The sequence below is a fragment of the Nerophis ophidion genome, linkage group LG05, assembly GCF_033978795.1.
Source record: "Nerophis ophidion isolate RoL-2023_Sa linkage group LG05, RoL_Noph_v1.0, whole genome shotgun sequence".
Lineage (NCBI taxonomy): Eukaryota > Metazoa > Chordata > Actinopteri > Syngnathiformes > Syngnathidae > Nerophis > Nerophis ophidion.
This window is the reverse complement of record NC_084615.1, coordinates 59467121-59493983: the sequence shown is the minus strand read 5'-3', so window position 1 is coordinate 59493983 and position 26863 is coordinate 59467121. Positions and strand designations below refer to the sequence as shown.

Genomic DNA, 26863 nt, shown 5'->3' with positions numbered 1-26863 from the left:
AAAGCATTAATTAATTTAGTTTTAATCAGTCAATCCGGGTAACTGCACTTTCGTTCAAAATCATTATGAAAAACATGACGACGAATGGATTTTTTTGATGCAGTCTAAATACTAAACACATTCAATCAAAAGTCTGCATACAATAAAACTGTCATGTTTAGTGGTCACGTTCTGTTTGGTTTTGGACTCATTGTGCACTCTTGTTTGTTTTGTCACCATGACAACGCATTAGTTTCACCTTTTATGTGTTCACGACTCACGCACCTGATTTGTTTGGACTCACGCACTTGTCAATCACTGCACCACTATTTAAGCCTGTAGTTGCCAGGCAGTCAGCCTGGCGACATCACCCGCTACACACCCTTGATACCTGATTGATTACGCGGTCCATGCCATAGTGCTCATGCCATTGCTCTGTTGTTTTTGACTTCTTCACGCCACACCAAAAACAAGTGTTTCGTGTTTATGTCCACAGTTTAGTGAGTTTTTTTTAGTTCATGTTTCATGTCCTAAGTTGTTTTTGCCCCGGCCTTGTGCGCGCCTTTTGTTTGGTACTTTTTGAGTGAGTAATTAAAAGATGTCAGTATCTTCATGCCATGTCCCGTCCAGTCGATTTGCACCACGGGAAAACAAATCACACCACAGTCCAAGTCACGACAGGAACATATGGAATCCGTTCCATTCTGAAAATGTTTTCCATTATTTGTATACACACACACATACATATATATATATATATATATATATATATATATATATATATATACACTTTGAAATTAATCAATTACATTAAAAACAACATTCAGGTAACAGGGCTGGGCTCACAATTCAACCCTCTGACTTCTAGTCATGAATGAAATATGAAAATCCAAAAAAATAAATGGTTGAACCTACTTTTGGCCTCCACATGGCCTGCAGAGGCTTTGAATTATTCAAATTCTTTTGGACTGTGTGACTTATGGAACATTCACTTATGGAACATTCACTTTCTTCAGACAGTAAAAACTATTCTAGTTTGAAGTGTAATTATTTGTATTTTGAGAAAATTTACTTAAAATGAAGCTGAGATAATTAACACAAGCCACATTCATTTGTGCATAACTGTGCCAGTTTGGCACACACATTTCAAACGTGCTAAATATAGACACAAAAAATTACAGGATTAATTAATTACATTGCGAGCACTAAACGATTACATCGCATCTTCTCCTCCTACAATTGAGGTAATTAGAATATATTCTGCCTGTACATGAAGACTGACACGCAAAATGGATTGTGCTCGCTGATAGGCTCATTTAAGAGATGCAGTTTTCAAGATTGTACATTTTTCAAATTGAATTACAGCCAGTTCTTTTTCTGAAAAGCCTCCTTTCTTTTTTTTTGTCTCTCTTCTAGCATACATTGAGGACCTGGCTCGTAGTGTGTTGCAAAGCAGACGTTTGATCATTGTTTTGACTCCAGAGTTTGTGTCCAAAAGAGGCTGGAGCATTTTTCAGATAGAAACACGACTCCACTCTATGCTGGTTACGGGGGAAATCAAGGTAAAAATCAAGGAGAAGAGAAACTTCAAAACATGTTACATTAGCTTTTGACCATCCAGAGCTTCCACATAATATTTTGTTCAGACATATTTTAAAGGCAATTTTTGGGAAATGTCTACTTTAACTCCTAGAGTCAAGTTTCAGTGTTTGCATAAGCAGTATTTAATATCCTAATGTTTATTTTCATTGATTTTATTTACTTTTCTGCATAGGTAATCATGATAGAATGTGCAGATCTGAAGAGTGTGATCAACTATCAAGAGGTGGAAGCACTTAAGCATACAATAAAGGTGTGTAAAAGAATATATTGAAGCCAGATTTCTCTTTAGCAATAGAGATCAATAAAATACCATCTCTTTACCTCTCCTCAGGTTTTATCTATCATTAAATGGAGGGGTCCAAAGAGCAGTGAGCTGTCGTCTAAGTTTTGGAAGCAGGTGATATATGAGATGCCAGCTAAACGAAGAGAGACTTTGTCCAGACGTCAGGTAAACTGTTGCTGTTGTCCACTGAGTCCATTTTTTTTTAACAATGAATATTGACTCTACCCAGAGTGTTTTTCATTCCCAAGTTGATCCATTTTTTCTTTAACATGTGGCTCAAGTTAGCTTAAAAGAATGTGTTTCTTTATTTTTCTCAGGCCGTAAGGAAGGTGTAACATTTACATTCAAATTTAAATTTAAAATGCCTTAAAGAAAAGTTACTCTCACTTGTTTTTGACACTGCCTGAGTGCATACTTGCCAACCTTGAGACCTCCGATTTCGGGAGGAGGGGGGTGGGAGCGTGGTCGGGGTGGGACGTGGTTAAGAGGGGAGGAGTATATTTACATTTACAATTCCTCAACTTGAGTATTTCATTTTTATATATCAGTATTTAAATTTTTATATATATTATATTATTTTGTTTATTGTGAGCGACCTGGGGTGCTGAATTTCCCCCAGGGATCAATAAAGTACATTCCATTCTATTCTATGTACAGTAGATGGCAGTATTGTCCTGTTTAAGAGGGTCACAACATTGCAGAGTCAGGTCCGCATGGAGCTGGAGGGGGCGTGGCCTCCAGCTCCGCCTGAATTTCGGAAGATTTTCGGCAGAAAATTTGTCCCGGGAGGTTTTCGGGAGAGGCGCTGAATTTCGGGAGGGTTGGCAAGTATGCCTGAGTGACACCGATTTGACAATGTATTTCTCGTCGTGGTCGTATTGCAGGGATGTAGAACTACTCTGTGTATTGGCGTGTTTCTAAATTGCATACCGAAGCTTTTCTTGTTATGACGCAGACTTGATGCTATGAAAATATATACAGCGGGGGTCTCACTCACGGCCACGGTACCATCTATAGTGGCCCCCACTTGACTTCATAGGTGACATTGCAGTTATCTTGAATTGTACTACATCAGCGGCGTCAAAATATACGGCCAGGTTTTATCCGGCCCGCGGGATGTGTTTGCTAAGTATAAAAATGAGCCAAAATGTTTAAATGAAAGAAACTGCTGTTCTACATGTGTCCACAAGATGTCGCAATAGCAATTCTTTGTATTTTTGTAGATGATGCTACATATGTAAACAAGAAAATAAACCACATGATGTTGATGCACCAGTTGAGGAAAATTTGCAAACAATTTTATTTTGATATTATTTTTTTATATCGATGGATGGAAAATTAACACAAATGAGTTGACCGATGAACATTATCACATAATTTATTCAGAAACTATAAATAACAACAAATAAAGATAGAATACTATTAACCGCAACATGTAAGTGTAAAAATAACCCAACAATTTATAATTTGTACATTTTCAGAGTGTGTTTGTTCTATTTTTAAACAAAGAAAACAATCGGAAGTTGTCTTTATTTTTAAGTTATCGTGCCATGATTTTACCAGTCCGGCCCACTTTGAAGTAGATTTTTCTTCATGTGACAGTCAATCTAAAATGGGTTTAACACTCCTGTACTAGGTAGAACACTAACTGCAATCATGGTGCTAACACAGAAATGACATTAAAACAACCACACAGTGGGCAACTACTACTACTACTACTACTTAAGGTAATGATAATGGTAACTCTGAACATGTAACTTTATCATTTTTTTACAAAATAAATGTTGCAAAGCACTGCAGGCTGTTTTCCGGCACCTTTTTGTAGTAGTTGCTCTAAGTACATGTTTAAAATTACCTGTAGTATACTTGCCCTGTGTTTGTGTATCTATTATGTGTTAAGTTACTGTGGGATGATTTTAGTGTTATTTATTTCATGATAATGTGAGTAAGTTGTGTTGGGTAATAACATCCTGCTGTTTCAATATTCAAGTTTGGTAATGGCCACTGATTGCTCAATCAAAGAACATTTCTATGAGGCATCTCTAACCAACTCCTGGGGAACTCAACTGTGTCAAAATATAAGATTTCTACACTCGATGTTGTGTCTATAATGACTCAAGGCCGACAGCCTAGGGCAGGGATATTCATTTGAGTAGTTTTAGGGGCCACATTTATAGAAAGCTATATTCTAAAGAAGTAGCTTCCTCTACAGTAAACATTTGGTTTTGGTCTATTTATTTGTCAGAGTTACAGGAGCGCTCTGTTATTTTTAATGACCTTCTGCTAAAAAAAAAAATAGTCAAAGAATCTGCTGCAAAAATGTGAATCTTACAAGTTTTTCTAAACTGAACTTGCAGGCCCCCAGTTGACTAGTTCAAATGATAAAAAAGAGAGGAGCTAAGATGGAACCTTGGGGAACACTACTAGTATAACTAAAGTTGAACAAATTACTGCATCTGATGTAAACAAGCTGCAACAACACCTTAGTTACATACAATCATCCATCCATCCATTTTCTACCGCTTATTCCCTTTCGGGGTCGCGGGGGGCGCTGGCGCCTATCTCAGCTACAATCGGGCGGAAGGCGGGGGACACCCTGGACAAGTCGCCACCTCATCGCAGGGCCAACACAGATAGACAGACAACATTCACACTCACATTCACACACTAGGGCATACAATCACATTGTGGAGAAAAAAATGGTAACTGCCAAAAAGGAGAGGAGTACGTGAAGGGGTGCTTTGAGGAACGCCTCAGTTATATAAATCAGAAGTTTAGACCCCGGTGTTCTATGTTTGCTAGCAAGGATAAAATGTCAATGCAATGATCTGCCAATGTGTTTACAGTGGTCTAAATGTGTCTACAAACAGGAGCACTCCAGTGTTTTTAGGAATTTGCTGCAGAAATGTTTATTTTGAACTGAAATTGAAGACCAGTATGGTGTCCTTCCATGGCCGTATTTGGCTCCCCGGCCGCCAATTGATGAGCTCTGGCTTAGGGTAACTACAGCTGCTAGTTGAAATATTTAAGCCAACTACTTTAAATGTTAACACCACAAGTACATTTATTTTGAGACTTCTGGTACATGTACAGTATCAGAATATAAACTACCGTATTTCCTTGAATTGCCGCCGGGGCACTAATTAATTTAAAACCTCTTGTCACTCCTGCGCGTACCACAGGCATGCGGTAAAAGTAAGCATGTGCTAATTGTTTTAAAACCTCTTCTCACTCCGGGACTTACCAAAGGCATGCAGTAAAAATTTGAGTGTGATGTAAGCTTGGACTTTAAATCCTACTGAATAGCTCTTATTCTTCTTCCCTTTATACGATTTCCAATTACCAGTATTGAAATCAGCCTCCTCCATTTTGAAAATGATGACAGGGGACGTGTCACTCGTGACGTCACGAGTTTGACCAGGCGGTAATACCAAGCATGCGCTAATTATTTTGCGAAGCGAGTTTGACCCGGCAGTAATTCAAGGCAGGCGCATACTATATGCCCTGCGGCAATTCAAGGAAATACGGTATATAAACGTCCAATTTACTCAACTATTTCCTGACTGTTTTGTGAACTTCAAAACATGATTTTAATCACGTCATCATGGCCAGTGGGTGGCTAACTTTCCTTCATATTAATATTTTATACTAATGTAACAACATTAAAGATATTGTAACACTGCTTAGTTTTAGGTATTAAGTGGTTCAAATGCTTGAACTGTATTGTTGAATATACAGCATAAATATTCTGCAGGATGGTATTGTAAAAAAAAACAAAAAAAAACAGATACTCAAATGGGTATGAAAATGTAGTTTATTTTATGTGGTTTTGCTTCCCTCAAGTGCAGACATTTACAGGAAACAGATGGTGTGTAAAATGCAGACTGAATATATGTAAATAGGGGGTATGAAAATAAGAATGACTGCATAAAGTGTGTACACCTCAGGTGGTAGAGGCTCTGATAAGCAAAATCATGTCTTCCTGCAGCTAAAAGGGAAGGCTAATGACAGAAAAACAAATAATGCACTGAATCTTCAATTACAATACCAAGTGAATGGTGCATGTACTTTATTAACGCAAATAGTGCATACATAGGACATACAGTATACTTGTATGTCTAATACAGAGAAATGTCTCTCAATTTCCTGTCCAAAGAAACCTTATTTAAGAAAAGACAAACCATTTTGACGTCCTGTTATCTGTAAGCCATGAGCGTGGTGAATTTGTGCATACTGCTTTTTCAGCTTGAAGCTTGTACCAAAGACGCATGTGACGCTGTTGCATGGTCTTCAAAAGATTGTTGAAGATTTAAAAGATGTCACAAGATATGAAACATATTTCTTTGGAGGCCTAAATCACATTTTCCCTGTCCCACTATTTTGTTACGACAGCTTTTACTGGCTCTTTAGGACCGGAGCAAATAAAATCACAATGAACTATATCTATACCTGATGTGTGTTAAAACTGAGCTATGCCGCCTGAAGCCTCAACCAAAAACATTATGAAAAAGTAGTGGCATAAAAAATACAGTATTGTAATGTTTCTCAGAGCGTGAAAGAACATTCATTTTGCCTGAAAAGTGCAAAAGTATTCCAGAAAATTCCAACATACACAGAGCACATGCTTCTCCCAACTTGAATTAATTACGGTAATGAAGGTTAAAATGTGTGATAATATGGTAAAAAAATGTCATTATATTTGTATTATTTTTGTATTCTGTTCATAAAATGTCGGTATCAATACAATATAAGATGACCCTGGTATTAGTTCAGTTTTAGTGTAGGTCTTAACAAGGAGGTCTAAATAATTAGACCACAACACTGCTAAGTTATCGCTGTCCTTTTCATGGGAACAGGTCCTTTCACATGTTCAAAGATACCATCTTTATTTTTCATGGTGGTCACGACATGCAGTCCAACAGCCTACACCAGTAATTCTCAATTAATTTCTGTCAATTGGACAAAAAAAATATCCACGCTCCCTCTTAATTTATTATTTAATCATTTAAAATAATATTGACAACATGATCATATCAATTTGTTTATCCGTATGTGTCAAGCTATTAGTTGAGCCTATCCTACTTAAAGGCCTACTGAAACCCACTACTACCCACGACGTAGTCTGATAGTTTATATATCAATGATGAAATATTAACATTGCAACACATGCCAATACGGCCTTTTTAGTTTACTAAATTGCAATTTTAAATTTCCCGGGACTTTTTTCTTGAAAACGTCGCGTAATGATGACGTGTACGCGTGACGTCACGGGCTGTTTGGAAATATGAGCGCAGCGCACAAACACAGCTAAAAGTCATCTGCTTTAACGGCATAATTACACGGTATTTTGGAGATCTGTGTTGCTGAATGTTTTGCAATTTGTTCAATTAATAATGGAGAAGTCAAAGTAGAACAATGGAGTTGGGAAGCTTTAGCCTTTAGCCACACAAACACACGGTGATTCCTTGTTTAAAATTCACGGAGTTGAAACTTTCCTATGGATCACAGCGGACATGGATCCTGACCACTTGTCAACCAGCAGGTTTCGGTGAGAAAATTGTGGTTAAAAAGTCGCCACTTACCGGATATCGGCTGAGCTTGCGCCTCCCGTACAGCTGCCGTCGACTTCCCGAGACACTGCGCGTCAACACCCAGCCGTGGACGTACACTTCCGACTATCAGGTACTGTTAAACTCACTAAAACACTAGCAACACAATAGAAAGATAAAGGATTTCCCAAAATTATCCTAGTAAATGTGTCTAAAAACATATGAATCTGTCTCAATGCAACGCGATTGCAATCGCATTTTTTTTTTAATTGTTTTTTTTTTTTCCAGTCCGTTGCTATCAATATCCTCAAACATGAATCTTTCATCCTCGCTCAAATTAATGGGGAAATTGTCGTTTTCTCGGTCCGAATAGCACTTTTTGTTGGAGGCTCCCATTATAAACTATGTGAATATGTGAGGAGCCATCACACGGGTGACGTTATCATCTGCGATTTCCGGTACAGGCAGGGCATTTCTCTCAGCACCTAAAGTTGCTAACTTTATCGTGGATGTTCTCTACTAAATCCTTAAAGCAAAAATATGGCAATATCGCAAAATGATCAAGTACGACACATAGAATGGACCTGCTATCCCAGTTTAAATAAGAATATCTAATTTCAGTAGGCCTTTAAGGATATCATACTGTACATCTGTATCCTAGTTACCTACCTGTTTATGGTAGACCCAAGAGCTATGTATACTTTGTTACATTTCCTGGTCAGCCTGTTGATTAATTCAAGCACTGCTGCCAGCCAGCTGGGGGAATGGGTATCATTCAAGTATTCAAGCACCTTCACTTTTAACTTTTCTTTGCTGCACTGCAATCAAAAGAGAAAAAAACTTAAGTAAAAAAGAACGAAAGTGATGTTTTTTATCGTAAGGGTAACGAAACTTAGCATGGTTTATGTTGGCACCGGTGCCAAAATATAAAGTTTTTTTGGTAGTAACCACACTATTAACTAGTGGTGCTTAATTTCAGTGCTAAATATATGCTGGCTCAGCCAACTGCAACATATTGTGATATTGTGCAAGTAACGTCTTATACATAATGTAGTGTCCCAAGACTCCCGACACTGTTTTTACATTTTATTGGTAACTTTAACAAGTCAACAGAAGTGCTCAGTAGCAACACCGCACACACAATTGGCCAAAGTGATAGACACAACAGCAACACAACACTTCCTCATTTAACACCAATCAAGGTCACGGCAAGTGAGGTGCATTCGGGAACTTAGAAATTTAAGTTACTATTCTGTTCAACTTGCTTGTCACAAAATTTCCTAACAATAACAAAGCATTGCTTTTTGTTTTGTCACCGACACCATTTTCAAAAGTACCCGTTGGCATCGGTAAACTCGACATCGATTCAACGATTCAACTGGCGGCCCGAAGTCCAATTTCGGCCCAGGAATGAAACTATACTGATCCCAGAGTTCTGTTCAAAACTTAGGAAACAAACATTTTTACAGCAAATTTCTAAAAACACTACAGTGCTCGTGTTGTATAGAGCAAGGGTTCTTAACCTTTTTGACCTCGGGGCCCAACTTTTCCGCTATAGAGAGGACCGGGTCTCACTCAAATATTAAAATATAATGAGTAATCTTAATTCTTCTTCAGAATATAAACAGTAAAACTAATAGTGAAGGGAAAAGTCCGGACACCCGCTCCGTAGCTTTCTGGAAATGTGGCCCCCAAAACAGTTGAATAGAATATTCATGGCCCACAAATTACTTCACCTCCATATTATTTCACAGCATACACACTTGTTTCTACAGTATTGTAAACTTATAGCTTTACATTCTTACATGGAACACCTTGAGGACAATCCCAAGCTTTAGAACTTTGCCACATTGAGATGCAATTATTGGACTTATTTATCCATGGAAAGTCAACTTTAATGATATAAGTCTAAGAAAAATTGTCTTTTTCAATTCCTGGGCCAGTGAGCACTCTGCTAAACATCTTCACAAGAATACTAAGCATAAACCTTCCATCTTGCTCAGTCACCTACTGAATAGGTGAGTGATGGTGTGGCTCGGGTGGTAGAGTAGCTGTGCAGCAACTCGAGGGTTTCATGTGCAATTCTTGTTCTTTGGGCAAGACACTTTACCCAGCTGCTCCAAGTGCCACCCACACTGGTTCAAATGTAGCTCAATGATGTAGTTAATGGGTTTCACCATGTAAAGCGCTTTGAGTCACTAGAGAAAAAGCACTATATAAATATCATTCACTTCACTAGCAATACTTTGACTTCTTGCCTTGGCTCAGTGGGTTCATTACTTTGAGAAGATGAAGAGTACACTTTGATTATTGCATAAAAGTATATCGTTGTCAGCATTGGTGTTATGCACCTGGATGGCAATGTTGAAAGTTTTTAATCGTTTTCCTAGGACAATTTTAACTTTAATCTGTTGACGTCCAATCACTCACTCAAACATGTTAATGTTTCCTCAGAAATGTCCATTGTTATGTTTCCATGGTAACAGGTAATGGACGCAGGTGAGCAGGGCCTCTTTGGAGACCTGCAGACCACCGTCTCCACCATTGCCATGACGACCACCTCAGCATCCCTGGTGCCGCCGAGTGAGAACCGTCATGGACATCATCAGGTCAACGATTACCGATATAATACTAATAGTACCAGAATTTTTAGAATGCCATTTAATACCTCATACTAGTTGGATTCTATAGTTGCCATGTGGTGTAGGTTTTAAGAAAGCTGTCATATGTTTGAGGTTATTCAGCTCTTTTATCATTAGACTTTGTTTCCATTTGTGATCTTTCTTTATGATCGTGTTGGATTCTGTGCCTCTTCATGGGGTCAATTTAATTGTCATTCAGAGTCATGCTGCATGATAAAAGTTTAAAGAAAATGTCTGATTTCTTTGGTAGGTTTCCTTGGCAACAGAGATCCCTGACTACAACCAGATGACCTTGCCTCTTGGAGGAGGTCACATGGCTACAGCAGCCCAAATGAGGCATTTCTGCCGCAGCTATGAGTTCCATCTCCCCCCACAGCCTTCTGCCCTGTCGCCTCCCCTCCCGGCTCCTCCATCCACCATGCAGTTCTCCACTCTGGGCCCTGGGGGGCGCCATGTCTATTGCAACATCCCTATGACCCTTCTGAATGGACAGGTGGGGACAGTCATTGTTTATCGCTTGGAAGAGAGTTCCTAGTTGTGTATTCTCTCTTACCCCTCAATGTTCTTGTTTGTTTGCATGTCCCCAGACTTTAAACCCATTGAAACTAAACCCCCTCTTTTCTCCCTAGGGGTTCAGGGCAGTTGACTGGGGAAGAAGAGGTCTGTTTGGATAAAACAAATGTAGAACGCAAATGTCATCCCCTCTTAAATGTGTTTGTATTTCTCATAGATTGGGCTGTAGATCTGTTTCATGTGATATTGTGACCACATAGGTGACAGTGCACCCTTGTCATAATGTATGAAATTGTAGTATTTACATATGTTTAGGATGTACAAGATTACAGCCAAAGATGGAGGTAATAGCTGCTCATCAACTTGATGTTTTGTGTGTCTCGTAGGTTTCTCAGACCAACACACTTGGAAAGAAGCCCAAAGTCCACCTGAAGAGCACCTTTGTACCAATCACCAGCAGAGAACTAAGCTCTGATATCTGGTAGAAACACTGCTTTGCTGGTACTGGATTAAAGACTACTGGTTTTGCAAAGAACTTTGATTGGGGACACAGGTTTTTGGACCTTGTACAGACATTGACTTGGGCCCTTTTCATCCCATGCTATGAACACAAACTGCTCCAATACTACAAGAAGGTGTGGGTTCAAAGTGTTTGGACACACTCAGATTATCAAACTGATTGTATATTTGTATTGAATTTACCACTGATACTGTTTGATTCAAACTGGTAAACAGGAAGTTAAGGATTATTAACAAGCACGAACGTGTTGAATTTTTGATGTTTTAGACATGAAAATGTCCTCGGAAAGGTCCAGGATATCAAAACACTATTTAGATATTCACCAGTCATTGTGTTGTATAAGGGTAACACTGAAAAGACAACAAAATAAAAACGTTACAAAAATGAAAGACGATCAACTATAATACTCTTATCACAACATTTCCGTAAATAGATATTGTAAAACTATGCCAATAAAGTTACAAATATTTTAGGAAACAAGTTGTAATATAAGAGAACAACGTATTTACTGAGCTTATGTCAAAATTTGGTCTAACTCTAGAGCAAACCACCTTAATAATTATTTACTAATAGTTTTGCTATTAAGGGCCGTATCCTAGATTTGCAACATTTCAGACTTATGATTATGCTTAAATTGTTGTACTACACAATGTGAAAGTACCATATCAGGAGGACGGTGTGCTCTTAAGTTATCCCTGCTTTCATTTTCACACCACTCCTAAATCGCATACGAGAACTTTGCAAAATTTTAATTTCTTAAACTTGAGGAATTTTATTTATGACAACTTGCCTCATGCCCAACATCACTTTATCTTAAAGCGAGAAAATGTTTCTTGGAAGTTAGAACTGCGTCTATAACAGTGGTTCTTAACTTTGTTGGCGGTACCGAACCCCATTAGTTTCAAATGCGCATTCACCGAACCCTTCTTTAGTGATTTTTTTTTTTTTTTCTTTTTCCATATTCAAGAAAAAGTTATGTTTTTTTACTGGTGCACAAAATGAACCATGCATGAACATCACCTTGTTCAAAGAACAAAACCATCACAGTTCATGAACTCACAACAAATTACACACCTTAAACACATTACCGTGAATTGATTGACGTGGACCCCGATTTAAACAAGTTGACAAATGTATTTGGGTGTTACCATTTAGTGGTCAATTGTACGAAATATGTATTGTACTGTGTAAACTGTACTGTTTCATATAATGTATTCTATTTCTTTGCAATCTGCTAGTGAAAGTTTCAAATCGATCAAACAACCTGTAAACTAGATGGGAAAATAGAGGGAAAATTGTTTGGCGGTATCCATAATACGCTGATAGGGAGAATTTTTTATTTACACGATAAGTCGAATGTGTCTTTACCTCCGTGGCAGAGGCTCCGCCGAACCCCTGAGGCCGACTCACCGAACCTCTAGGGTTCGATCTAACCCAGGTTAAGAACCACTGGTCTATAAACTAAAGTAAAGCAAGTAATTTCAATATTTTTTGGGTTTCTGGCGCACTCAAGAACTATTTAACAATTACTGAGCCGTGGCAGGCGTGGGTGGCTGTCGCCTATCTTTAACCCATGACTCATCGTAGGCATGGTGGTCAAGTAGCAGGGTGCCGAATCCAAACATTTTAGCCAAGATGAGAAGAATGCAGATTTAGCCTGAACACAATTTAAGATGGAGTAGTCCAAAGCCCCCAAAATAAGAATATGATTCCGTAAAATATATAAAATTTTTCTTTTTCAAGATCAAACAAAACTAACAAAGGAAACCTTTTTTTAAATAGGTCTCTTTCAGGAACAGTCCCAAACGTTTGCTCAATCACATTGTACTGTTTCTGTTTATGAAGATTGATCTGACAAAACATTATTTATTTCATCGTCAATGTATACTTAAAGTAACTTTAATGATGTAAAACTAAAAATGTAACAGAGTAACTTAGCTGGGAAACAATTTCATTCTCTAAAATTGGGCTTTTTACTTTTAGTATTACCACTTATTCTAATACAATTATTTATGACTGTCATTTTATTTGTCATAGTATTAATACTATGTTTTCATAATAATACAGCTTTACTCATATGAATTCTGACCTTTACTAATATCTTATTATGTATATTATTTGTCTTTGTTTTGACAATTTTATTTTTGTCTTGTGATATTCCATCTTTGATATTGTGACGCTTGTGTGGCATTGTAATGCCGGATTGGTTCTTCCGGGGATGCGTCGAAGCGATGAACACAACAAGGTAAGTTATAAATGGATTTATTAAATAAACAAATGGCTTAGCGTAAAAGCTAGCGAGAATATACATACAAAGATGAAGGTCGAGAGTCGTCACTGTTGCGCGTGGGCAAATTAGGATCCGAGACTGAACAAAGAAAAGAGGAAAGCTTATATAGGGAGAAATCAAGGAGAACCAGGTGTGTAGAAAACGAGGAGCAGGTGAAATCAATGTGTAACCATGGTAACGGACTAAACAGGAAGTAAGTGGGTCAGAAGAGAATGAAACAAAGATGGAAAAATAAACATGTGAAGATCTGAGTCACAGATCGCAACAGTATTCCCCCCCCCAAAAAGACAGATTCCAGATGTCTCAAAGAAAACAAAAACAAATAAGAAACAACTTGAACCCCCTCCCCAAAAACAGAGTCCACAAACGAAGGGAGGGCGGAGGGAGGCCACGGTGGAGGGTCGCCAAGTCGTGTGTCCCCGAATCCACCGAGGACAAGTCAAGTGGCGGCGGCGGATGGAACGCCGCTGCCGAAAAAGTTTTGGCGGGCGACCTCGAAAAGGCCACATTAGTGGCCGCATCGCAGGATGAGGTGCCCGGCGAGGCGGACGACCCGGGCACGGCCACATCCGTGGCCGACATGGAGGAGGGAGTGTCTGGCGAGGAGGATGACCTCGCAGAGGCCACGCCCGTGATCGACGTGGTGGACGACGCCTCAGCACCGAAATCCCAGCAGGCTTGGAAGCAGCAGACGAGGGTGCGGGGACTGCAGCCAAAGCAGGCCCGAGTGCAGCTGGCGAGGATGATGCGGGTGCTGCAGCCGAAGAAGGCGTCGGAGGCGGCCTGGGAGCCGCAGGAGTCGTCGGAGGCGGCCTGGGAGCCGCAGGAGTCGTCGGAGGCGGCCTGGGAGCCGCAGGAGTCGTCGGAGGCGGCCTGGGAGCCGCAGGAGTCGTCGGAGGCGGCCTGGGAGCCGCAGGAGTCGTGACTGGTGTGAGCTCCAGCCTCATCGTCGGCGCCGGTGTGGGCTCCAGCTTCTTCGTCGGCAGTGCTTGGCGGCGTGGAGCTGGTACCGGCGCTTGTCGAGGAGCTGGCACTGGAGTGGGCTCCAGCCCTGTCGACATAGGTGAAGGTTCCAGCCCCGTCGTCGACGCTGGTGTGGGCTCCAGCCCCGTCGTCGACGCTGGTGTGGGCTCCAGCCCCGTCGTCGGCGGTGCTTGGCGGCGCGGAGCTGGTACCGGCGCTTGGCGGCGTGGAGCTGGTACTGGAGTAGGCTCCAGCTCTGGAGCTGGTACTGGAGTGGGCTCTAGGCTAAAGTCTGTAACTGGTATGAGAACCAGTTCTGGGTCGGAGGCTGGTGTGAGAACCAGGTGGGAGTCTAGTGCTGGCTTGAGAACCAGGCTAGAAACATTTTCTGGTGTGAAAACCAGGCGAGAGTCTAATTCTGGCTTGAAAACCAGGCGAGAGTCATGTGCTGGTGTGAGAACCAGACTGGGAGCAGTGCAGAACACCGGTGGTGGAGGACGTGCTGGAGGTAATGACCTCGCGAGTCCGAACACCGGTGGAGGAGGTCTACAAGGCCGTTGAGACTTGGCCGGGGGAAAAACAGGTGGAGGAGGTCTACAAGGCCGTTGAGATTTGGCCGGGGGAAAATCAGGTAGAGGAGGTCTACAAGGCCGTTGAGACTTGGCCGGGGGAAAAACAGGTGGAGGAGGTCTACAAGGCCGTTGAGACTTGGCCGGGGGAAAAACAGGTGGAGGAGGTCTACAAGGCCGTTGAGACTTGGCCAGGGGAAAAACAGGTGGAGGAGGTCTACAAGGCCGTTGAGATTTGGCCGGGGGAAAAACAGGTGGAGGAGGTCTACATGGTGGCTGTGGTTTAGAGGGTAGTATCTGTGCTACCTCCGTAGCACAGCTATAGGTCATAGCCCCTTCCTCCAGACGGGGATCCCAGACCCGTTCCCTATGGTCAGGGACTGACCTTAAGGGAGGGTGGTGGGAGGCTTGGAGGCGGGCCGACTCCTCCCCTTTAATTTGTCCAGAATTTCCTTTAGAAAAGGGAGGAAACACCTTGGACTTGGCCGGAGAATGAGGTTTTAAAGGAGGTGTAGGAGAAAAACTAGGTGACTGAGGTTGACTAGAATAATAAGAAAAAATATCCTGATAATTCTGTATCTTGTCATGAATGTTATTGATATTCAAAAAAGGTTGGGAATGAGAATTACTGTCCACAATATAAAAATCTTCTGAAAAAATGTCATCAACAGAGGCCGGTGTTGCGTCACCGGTGGGCGTTCCCCAATTGACGTCATCGCTTGTGTCAGAAAAAGTGTCATGGCAGCTTAAGGAATGATTTGAAAAAAAACAAGCAGGATTACCGGTAATGACGGGTGAATCCTGGACGGGGTGAAAATTGCTGTGTCCATGGGGAGGAATAAGTGGTGCTGGAACATTACTGCCGTGCGGGGGACCTCTCCACTGGACCCCCCGCCTCTTCGGGGCAGCGCGAACGGCTTCGGAGGGGACTTCAGGCCCACAGTCAAGTCTTTCCTGCTCCCAAGCCACGAGCTCCAACCACAAACCCAAGTCGAAGGGTTCCTCCCGTGGTTTCGACGCGGAAAAACATTTTGATGCTCGGATCCTACTGTGACGCTTGTGTGGCATTGTAATGCCGGATTGGTTCTTCCGGGGATGCGTCGAAGCGATGAACACAACAAGGTAAGTTATAAATGGATTTATTAAATAAACAAATGGCTTAGCGTAAAAGCTAGCGAGAATATACATACAAAGATGAAGGTCGAGAGTCGTCACTGTTGCGCGTGGGCAAATTAGGATCCGAGACTGAACAAAGAAAAGAGGAAAGCTTATATAGGGAGAAATCAAGGAGAACCAGGTGTGTAGAAAACGAGGAGCAGGTGAAATCAATGTGTAACCATGGTAACGGACTAAACAGGAAGTAAGTGGGTCAGAAGAGAATGAAACAAAGATGGAAAAATAAACATGTGAAGATCTGAGTCACAGATCGCAACAGATATCATACCATTATTTTTGTTTCTCATAGTATTTTGAAATTATTTTATTAATGTTTTTACATCATACTTATTTTTCTAACACTGCCACCTAATTCTGATCAAATTACAATGTTTTTATTGTTATATCATGTATTTATGAACATTTACTCTATTTCTTCTGGTAGTGTTCCAATTGTCTACATTTGATATCGCCAGATCTAGTCCGCCAAATCATTTTGTGTGGCCCGCAAAAGCCTAGAAATAAAGTGTGTCAATAAAATACTTCACCTTTCTTTCTATGTAAATGTACTGTATTCATTATTTCCATTTTGGCAAAAAAATGTTTGTGCTTCATGAAATTTTGCATATATTTTAAACTCTAATATTATCTGCAATAAATAATATATTTTGTAATACAATTTTAGATGAAAATAAATACTTAAATATCTGCTTGTCACTTCATGACACGGATGTAAAACTCATTTTTCATTGAGGGCCATGTCGCAGTTATGGGTGCCCACAGAATGCCGTTTTTAACTGAGTATAATGATGTTATCACACAAATGCCTATGCATTTGATTGCAGTATGATCATTTTTACGAGCACATTTACGGATAAATTGTTTTGAAATCATTAGTCAATGTTACAAGCAGATAAGTATTTATTTTGTATTTTAAGGAAAACATATTTGAAATATATCTGAATATAATGTTTGTTGCATGATCAAATAATGTTAAAGCCAAAGACATGCAATTGCTTGCAGTACATTGCAGCTGGAAAGTAGTCACAAGGCTTCACCTTTTCCTCTTTTTGTTATTTACAACCGTAATCCAAAATGGAATAAGTACATTTTTTCCCCCAAATCATTCACACAATTCCCCATAATGACAATGTAATTTTTTTATCTTTTTATTTATTTGCAGGTTAATTAAAAACAAAAAAAACACACATTTACATTTGTATTCAAAGCCTTTGCTCAATACTTAGTTGAGTAAACTTTGGCAGCATTTACAGTATCATGTATTTTTGAATACAATGCCACAAGCTTGGCAAACCTATCTTTGGGCAGTTTCACCCATTTCTCTTTGCAGTACCTCACAAGTTCCATCAGGGTGGATGGGAAGTGTTGGTTTTCATCCAGGATGCTGCATTCATCTTTCCCTCTATACTGACTAGTTTCCCAGTTCCGGCCACTGAAAAACATCCCACAGCATGATGCTGCCACCACCATGCTTCAGTGTAGGGATGGTATATTGGCCTGGTGATGACCTGTGCCTGGTTTCCTCCAAACGTGATGCCTGATATTCACGCAAAAAGTGTTCAATTTTTGTCTTATCAGACCAGATTATTTTGTTTCTCATGGTATGAGAGTCTTTCGGGTGCATTTTGGCAAACTTTTTACTCTTACCATGCCGAGTCATACCAACGACTATAAATATGGGACCCATTACCTCCCTGCTTGGCACTCAGCATCAAGGGTTGTAATTGGGGGTTAAATCCCCAAAAATTATTCGCGGGCGCGGCCACCGCTTCTGCCCACTGCTCCCCTCACCTCCCAGGGGGTGCTCAAGGGTGATGGGTCAAATGCAGAGAATAATTTCGCCACACCTTGTGTGTGTGACAATCATTGGTTCTTTACCTTTGACTTTAAACCATAGCTTAATAATTGTTTGTTCCTGCATTTGAAACTGTTTGTCTTTGTAGAACAATTAGTTTAATGCTGTTCGTGAGGTACAGCATAGGTTAAGGAAAGTCCCAAAGGCAGAAGAAGCCAGAGCACTTTCCTTACTTGAGCGGTTGTGTTCATTCAATGTTTTTCATCCAGCATGAAACATCTGATTTAGTTTATTAATATTATTTATTATATTGATGCCATTAATTAAGAAATAAACAATTATGTAAAAATAAACAGCTTCATTTATTTAAAATAATGTATATTAAAAATGTAATCAGCCTTTATCTTTAAGCCACATTAATTATGACAGTGAACTTAAAATCCTTGTTTTATTTGATGGCCTTCCTGCCCTGACATTTGGCCTTTGTTCCCCTTAAAAGGATGACCACACCAAAAACTAAGTGGCCTTGCCCAAGATAAAATTCCAGGCCTGCTTATGTACATGTGATTTTTTTCTTATTTTTATTTTTACTAATTTTGCTAAATCCACATTGGCATTATGGGGTGCTGTGCGTAGAATTTTGGGGGATACAATTAAGTTATTCCTTTTTGGCATAAGACTGCAAGATGAAAAAGTGAAGCACTGGGAATACTCTCCGCATGCACTTTGCATGTTTCTTTTTTTTTTGTTTGTTTTGTCAAAATTGAAAGAACCAATAACTTTCTCAAAACGGATTAATTGCTTTACTGACACAGATTTTTCCAGGCTTTCAAAGCCAATTTAAACAATGTGGTGGGCCAGATTCAATCCCCGGGCATTGATTTTGAGACATTTGCCTTATGATTTATAAGCAAGTTAAGCATTAGTTTTTAAATAAAAATTCTAATGATCAAACGCATAGGCAGTTGTTTCACAACATCATTAGGTGATCATTGGTACAAGCAGACCTCACTGCGATGTGGCCCTCAAAAAGAATGAGTTTTACAAACCTGCTGTAAATTTTCATATTATGTTATTTTTCACGCAAAAACACAACTTCCTCATAATCTTTCAACCGTATCTTCTTGTCGTATTTTCCTCTCCCAGTGTTGCCCTAATACTTCACGATGTGGTGCTTAACCATTGAGCAAGGAAAATGATAGAAAATCCCAAAATGCAGGTATTTCATTAGACACCAAGCACACTTGACATTTTGAAATGTTGGTTGTTCTCAAACAAGCGTGGTTGTCTCATGTGATGGATCTCAAAGAATAATCTCTGGACCTTACCAACAGACAAATATACCAGAACAAGAAGAAGCAAAAAAGGGATATAACTAAAAAACTAATTTACTGGTGTGTGTGGAAATAATCTACAAACAACATTTTTGTTTTGCTTCACTGGGAGAATGACATTGGAAAGAAATAAGCAGAGATGTCAGTGTTCAAAAGTGTGTAAAGAACATGGATTTTTCTATTTGCATGATCACCCAATTAGATCGAAGAATAATAGATAGACACAATCATTTGATATTGAAGGACATATTTTAATTAGTAGAGTAAAAAGAGAGGTGCCTCTCCTAAATGTTCAGATTGTTGTATTATTTATTTAATTTTGACAGACTTTTATTCTTTGTCAACTTTAGTGAGTTTAACCTGGTTTGGGTTTGAACGTCCATTTGTTTCAATAATCTCTGTACAGCTTCAATGACATACACCTACAGTAAACCTATACAGGAGTGATTTTTTTTCTGCCCTTATAGTTTCTGTTAAGGGTTTTTTTTTCTGTTATTCTGTTCTTTTTTGAAGTTGGACCAGCAACAGTCAGCCACACCGAGTTCCTCTTTGTGAGCTGCAAGAACGACTATTATTCAAACAAAAATTATTGAAGAAAAGGGGAGCCAATTTTGAATTTATGCAAACGTACTGTATTTGTCTTTACAATAATAGAGCCAATCAATTCTGGATATGAGGTATGAGATTGTAATACAGTACTGAATATTTGAGTTGTTATATCCACTGGCAAAATGAAGCCAAGTGCTGATCTGCTTCATTTCTTTGAATATGTTTTTTTTTTCAAATATTGGTTGGAGTAATCTAAAAAGAGAATAAAATGAGTTTGTTTTATATAATTTGAATTCCTCGACCTGGTATTGTTTTGCAATATGTATCTATGGGCCTTGAGCGGCCCCTAAAGGGCTGCCAATAGATATGTTTCTCAGTTGTCGACGCATTGGCCGCAGCGGTATTGAGGTGTAATACACATTTCCACCATTTGGAGTAGTAATGACAATCAAACAAACAGGAGTGTGGAGCTAAAGTCATACCGTAGAGAAGTTTCTTAAGTACAAAAAATATGACCAAAGAGCTGAAGCTTTATTTTCATATGCATTTTAGTTCATTGACATTTTAGTTAAGAAACATTAACTTATTCATTTATTAAAATATTCATCATTTATTTATTTTAGCAAAACATAATGTTTTCATCAGTTATTTGTAAGTCGCTTCTTAAAGAGTGTATTTGGTTTTCTTATCAGCCAGATCCAAACCTAAGGTTTATGTGTTAAAAAAATATATATTTTTGTGATTAACACATGGTTGCATATCATTTGACAAGGTTGTAGGTCAGGTATAATCTTTAAGTATGATTAAAACCAAGAGTAAGATTATTACTTATGGGCCCCTGTGAAGTGGAAAGGTTGGACTCTGAGGTTAAAAAAAAAAATAATAATGTTACCTGCTGCAGCACTGACAGGTCCAAAAATCTGGACGACCGTCTCCTTAAATTTAAGTTCATACCCTGCAAATTTCAATTACTGCTTGTCAGGAAATGTAATTACTGTCGAACAGGTTTTCAGCCATGGATGAACGTGATCCATCGTTGCATGGCGACGTCTGAATGCACACCTGGGCTTTCAAGCAGACTCAGTAGGAGGAACGAAAAACTTAAAAAGGTAAGACAACGCCTTCGATTAAATCATAGTTTTATGTGTTTGAGAAGAAAAAAGTAAGTAAAGCGTACATCATTTACAATCTTGCATTAGCTATGTGAAGGGAAATGAGCAGCAGCGCCCTCTTGTGGTAAGCTTAAATTGACTGGCTTTAATGCAAATCCAGTCTTTGTATTTTGCTATATTTACTTATTTCGACTTGGGTTATCACAGTTAAAAAAAAAAAATGCACCCATTGGAGGGCTTTTGTTTCAGGGTCATGACCTCCTCAAGGTGCTCACACTCGATACAGTAAGTGGAAAACAATGTTATTTTTCAATGTCGCTCCATTGGCATGATTATGAAAATTTCCTTCAATGTTGATAAGGTGTGAACACAACCTTTTTTATTGCAGCTGTGTTTGTTCATATGGGAGCACAAATTACAATATATGCAGTGGCGGGACGTGTGTTTCCCACCTTGGCCTTCAGTGATGTCCGACTTCAGTGATTACCTCTCCAAATACCATAATTTATGTCACCACATGACCATTGCTGGAGAAATACTATACAGAAACACATTTACGCAATGCTGGGCATTGTAAAAAACGGTTTATTTTCTAGAGCATTTAAAAATCAATAAACCCGCATTAGCAATTAAAAGTGATCTTACGTGGTACTGTCAACATTTTAAATGGAAAAAAAAACATATTAAATGTGAAAAAACAAAGAAATAAAATATGTCAACTCACATTTTATCGCCGGGACAGCTGAGCTAGCTTCCAAAGTTGGCCGAGATGGTCTCACAAGATGTATCCATCCATCTATTTCTACCGCTTATTCCCTTTGGGGTCCCTGGTGCATATGTCAGCTACAATCGGGCAAAAGGCGGGGTACACCCTGGACAAGTCGCTACCTCATCGCAGGGCCAACACAGATAGACAGACAACATTCACACTCACATTCACGCACTAGGGCCAATTTAGTGTTGCCAATCAACCTATCCCCAGGTGCATGTCTTTGGAAGTGGGAGGAAGCAGGAGAACCGGGAGGGAACCCACGCAGTCACGGGGAGAACATGCAAACACCACACAGAAAGATTAAACCCAGAACTTGTCAGACCTTCATGTTGTGAGGCAGACGCACTAACCCCTCTTCCACCTTGCTGCCCTCACAAGATGTAGTTTCTCTTTAAATATCCTACCTGAAAATGCCCTTGCAAATATATGCGTGGTCTTGTCTAATCATAAAAGCTGCAGACGAGGCGTGTTGGCTTGAGTTCTTAAAGTTTACTCCACAGCGTGCTCATCCATAACATCAAGCTTCCAGCATGTCTACATCAAACTTAAATGGGGCTACTGCACATGCGCTTCACTGCTGTGGCATGCTGGGTAACGGAGTTTTTATGTTACCTACCACTATATATCTTCCTTAGGCCAGCTAGAAGGCCTTACTGACAACAACTCCTGATCTGATTGGCTATCGCAACTGTCTGTCAAATATTTGTGTCGTACACTTACAGTGCATGGACGCCCGCATTGTTGATTCCGAAGGCCTCGGGCAGATTTGGTACAGCATGGCAACATAAGCTAGCTAAATTCTGATTGGATAAAAACTCTATAAACTAAACACAACAGCGCTGGAAGGAGTATAGTATGACATGAAGAGAATATGAATATTTTTAGATACTTAGGGAAAGTAAATTTAAAAAAAATACATGTATCTTTACGGTGGCAGAGGGGTTAGTGCGTCTGCCTCACAATACGAAGTTCCTGCAGTCCTGGGTTCAAATCCAGGCTCGGGATCTTTCTGTGTGGAGTTTGCATGTTCTCCCCGTGAATGCGTGGGTTCCCTCCGGGTACTCCGGCTTCCTCCCACTTCCAAAGACATGCACCTGGGGATAGGTTGATTGGCAACACTAAATTGGCCCTAGTGTGTGAATGTGAGTGTGAATGTTGTCTGTCTATCTGTGTTGGCCCTGTGATGAGATGGCGACTTGTCCAGGGTGTACCCTGCCTTCCGCCCGATTGTAGCTGAGATAGGCGCCAGCGCCCCCCGCGACCCCAAAAGGGAATAAGCGGTAGAAATGGATGGATGGATGGACATGTATCTTTAATTATGATTTATGGTTATGATAGGCCAGTAGAGAAGGTCTTGCTGGCCCGGACAACACACCACTGAATATAACATGTCAGAGAAGCTCTGTGTTAGATGTTGTAACTTTGCACTGTATTGATTTTGGAGAAGACTCGAAAGTCCGTTCATCTGTACATTTTCCATTGCTCACCTGTTCATGGTTGAGCCTACTCCAGGGGTGTTTGAGTGATTGATTGATTGATAAGTTTATTATCATCTTAAAGAATTGGATCCATGTAATGCTTTAAAAAGTTAAATGGATGGCACAAAAAGCCAAAAGGCTTGTTTCCATTGTGGTCCATTAAATATTCATCACATTTGATACATTCAATAATAAAAGATATCTAACCTGTAACATGTATATAAAAAATTGCATAAAAAAATGGATAAATGATGTACATATACACTTTATACATGTCAGGTGATTTGAAATACAATATATACAAAAAATAAGGCGGGGTTATATACACTATGTACATGGCACTATGTACTTGACTATATACATAGTGCCATGTTGACTCCAAGAGTGTGCAAAAGAGAATGAGAATATATATATATACACTATAAGCACATATAAACCTGATGCTTCGAAGAGTTGCTGGGGATCAATTTTGGTTGAGATCAAGTAAAGGTTGAGCTGAGCCATGATTTTATGGCAGTTTTAAAATTTAGTAGGGAAATTGGAATTTTAAGGTCTGTTGGTACACACTATGGGAGGGACTGAACTCACACCCTTTCAACTGTCAGGCAAGTCAATAAGGCACAGGAACACAAGGATGTCCAAAGTGCAGCCAGTTTCAAGCTTGAAAAAGAAATGATAGTTGTTTTCTCTTAATTTTGTTGTGGAATGCACCAGTGTTTTTCAACCTTTTTGGAGCCAAGGCACATTTTTTTCATTGAAAAAATCCAGGGGCACACCACCAGCAGAACATGTTGAAAAATAGACTCCCCTAGAAGTCTCCAAACTTTTGGAAGGGGGGTTAGTGCGTCTGCCTCACAATACGAAGGACCTGAGTAGTTCTGGGTTCAATCCCGGGCTCGGGATATTTCTGTGTGGGGTCTGCATGTCCTCCCCGTGACTGCATGGGTTCCCTCCGGGTACGCCGGCTTCCTCCCACTTCCAAAAACATGCACCTGGGGATAGGTTGATTGGCAACACTTAATTGGCCCTAGTGTGTGAATGTGAGTATAAATGTTGTCTCTCTATCTGTGTTGGCCCTGCAATGAGGTGGTGACTATTCCAGGGTGTACCCCGCCTTTTGCCCGATTGTAGCTGAGATATGCACCAGCGACCCCAAAGGGAATAAGCTGTAGAAAATGGATGGATGGATACATCTTGTGAGACCATCTCGGCCAACCTCGGAAGCTAGCTCACCTGTCCCGGCGATAAAATGTGAGTTGAGATATTTTATTTCTTTGTTTTTTCACATTTAATATGTTTTTTTTTCTTTTAAAATGTTGACAGTACCACGGTAGACTCCCGAAATTCAGCGCCTCTCCCGAAAACCCCCCGGGACAAATTTTCTCCCAAAAATCTCCCAAAATTCAGGGGGAGCTGGAGGCCACGCCCCCTCCAGCTCCATGCGAACCTGAGTGAGGACAGCCTGTTTTCACATCCGCTTTCCCACAATAAAAACAGCGTGTCTGCCCAATGACGTTATAACTGTAGAATGATCGAGGGCGAGTTTTTGGTTTATTATGTGGATTTATTGTTAGGCAGTTTCATTAACGTCCTCCCAGCGCGGTAACAACACACAACAACAGCAGTCACGTTTTCGTCTAACGTAAAGCAGTTTGTCTGCCGTAAACAGCAATGTTGTGACATTCTTAATAGAACGATACTGCCATGTAATATGTGACAATAACATCTACGGCTTTTAGAGCATTGGTTCTCAACCTTTTTTCAGTAATGTACCCCCTGTGAAAATTGTTTTAATTCAAGTACCCCCTAATCAGAGCTAAGCATTTTTGGTTGAAAAAAAAAAAAAGATGAAGAAGTAAAATACAGCACTTTGTCATCAGTTTCTGATTTATTAAATTGTATACAGTGCAAAATATTGCTCATTTGTAGTGGTCTGTCTTGAACTATTTGGAAAAAAAGATATAAAAATAACTAAAAACTTGTTGAAAAATGAACAAGTGATTAAATTATAAATAAAGATTTCTGCACATACTGTGAAGAGGTGGCAACTTTTCCCGGGTGTACCCCGCCTTCCACCCGATTGTAGTTGAGATAGGCACCAGTGCCCCCCGCGACCCCAAAGGGAATAAGCGGTAAAAATGGATAGATGGATAGCTGTAAATATACTCCACCGCTCTTAACCACACCTCTTACCCCACCCCTGACCACGCCTCCAGCCTCCCGAAATCGGAGGTCTCAATGTTGGCAAGTATGCCACATGGGCTCAGGAACACTTCAGAAAACCACTGTCACTAAATAGAGTTGGTCGCTACATCTGTAAGTGCAAGTTAAAGCTCTACTATGCAAAGCCAAAGCCATTTATTAATAACATCCAGAAACGCCGCCGGCTTCTCTGGGCCCGAGATCATCTAAGATGGACTGAAGCAAAGTGGAAAAGTGTTCTGTGGTCTGAGGAGTCCACATTTCAAATTTTTTTTTCGAAATATTCAACATTGTGTCATCCGGACCAAAGGGGAAGCGAACCATCCAGACTGTTATCGACGCAAAGTTCAAAAGCCAGGATCTGTGATGGTGCATTAGTGCCCAAGGCATGGGTAACTTACACATCTGTGAAGGCACCATTAATGCTGAAAGGTACATACAGGTTTTGGAACAACATATGCTGCCATCTAAGCGCCGTCTTTTTCATGGACGCCCCTGCTTATTTCAGCAAGACAATGATAAGCCACATTCAGGACGTGTTACAACAGCGTGGCTTCGTAAAAAAATAGTGCGGGTACCTTCCTGGCCCGCCTGCATTTCAGACCTGTCTCCCATCGAAAATGCGCATTATGAAGCGTACAATACGACAGCAGAGACCCCGGACCGTTGAACGACTGAAGCTCTACATAAAACAAGAATGGGAAAGAATTCCACTTTCAAAGCTTCAGCAATTAGTTTCCTCAGTTCCCAAACGTTTATTGAGTGTTGTTAAAAGAAAAGGTGATATAACACAGTGGTGAACATGCTCTTTCCCAACTACTTTGGCACGTGTTGCAGCCATTAAATACTAAGTTATTTATAATTTCCAAAAAAACATTTGAACATCAAATATTTTGTCTTTGTAGCATATTAAATTGAATATGGCTTGAAAGGGATTTGCAAATCATTGTATTCCGTTTATATTTACATCTAACACAATTTCCCAACTCATATGGAAACAGGGTTTGTAATTATTGGTTTGCAAAAAATATTTTTTTGACCAATTAGGTGAAATTACATAATTTCCCACGGCACACCAAACAATATCTCAAGGTACACCAATTGAAAAGCACTGTAACACACAAAATAAATTATTGGATAATGTGTTTTCCCTGCTTAGGCTGCTGCCCCCGCGACCCGACCTTAGATAAGCGGAAGAAAATGGGGAAAAACAGGGACACTAGGGGGATTTTTTTCCAAAACATACGTCTAATCCAAGGGTTTCAAACTCATTTTAGATCGGGGGCCACATGGAGAAAAATCTACTTCTGAGTGGGCCGGACTGGTAAAATCACAGCACAATAAATTAAAAATAAAGACAACTTCAGATTGTTTTCTTTGTTTACAAATCGGACAAGCACATTCGGAAATGGTACGAATCATAATGTACTTGTTTTGTTTTTTTACAATTACCTGTTGCGGTAAATAGTATATATACTTTATTTGTCGTTTTTTATATTTTCTAAATAAATTATGTGATAATCAGTCAACCCATT

The 26863-nt window shown here is 40.0% G+C and overlaps 1 protein-coding gene across 3 annotated transcripts in view; it reads left to right on the top strand.

The window, feature by feature from the left end:
• il1rapl2 (interleukin 1 receptor accessory protein-like 2) overlaps positions 1-13254 on the top strand; it is a 761422-nt gene extending 748168 nt beyond the window's left edge. For 2 of the 3 annotated variants that reach the window (XM_061901657.1, XM_061901659.1), the window contains 7 exons: positions 1396-1541; positions 1754-1831; positions 1913-2029; positions 9900-10022; positions 10306-10548; positions 10685-10715; positions 10955-13254. In XM_061901657.1, coding sequence (XP_061757641.1) covers positions 1396-1541; positions 1754-1831; positions 1913-2029; positions 9900-10022; positions 10306-10548; positions 10685-10715; positions 10955-11043 — 827 coding nt within the window. In that variant the 3' untranslated portion in view covers positions 11044-13254. The remainder of the gene's footprint in view (positions 1-1395; positions 1542-1753; positions 1832-1912; positions 2030-9899; positions 10023-10305; positions 10549-10684; positions 10716-10954) is intronic. The other variant, XM_061901658.1, reaches the window with a different exon arrangement.
• The last annotated feature ends 13609 nt before the right edge of the window (positions 13255-26863 follow it).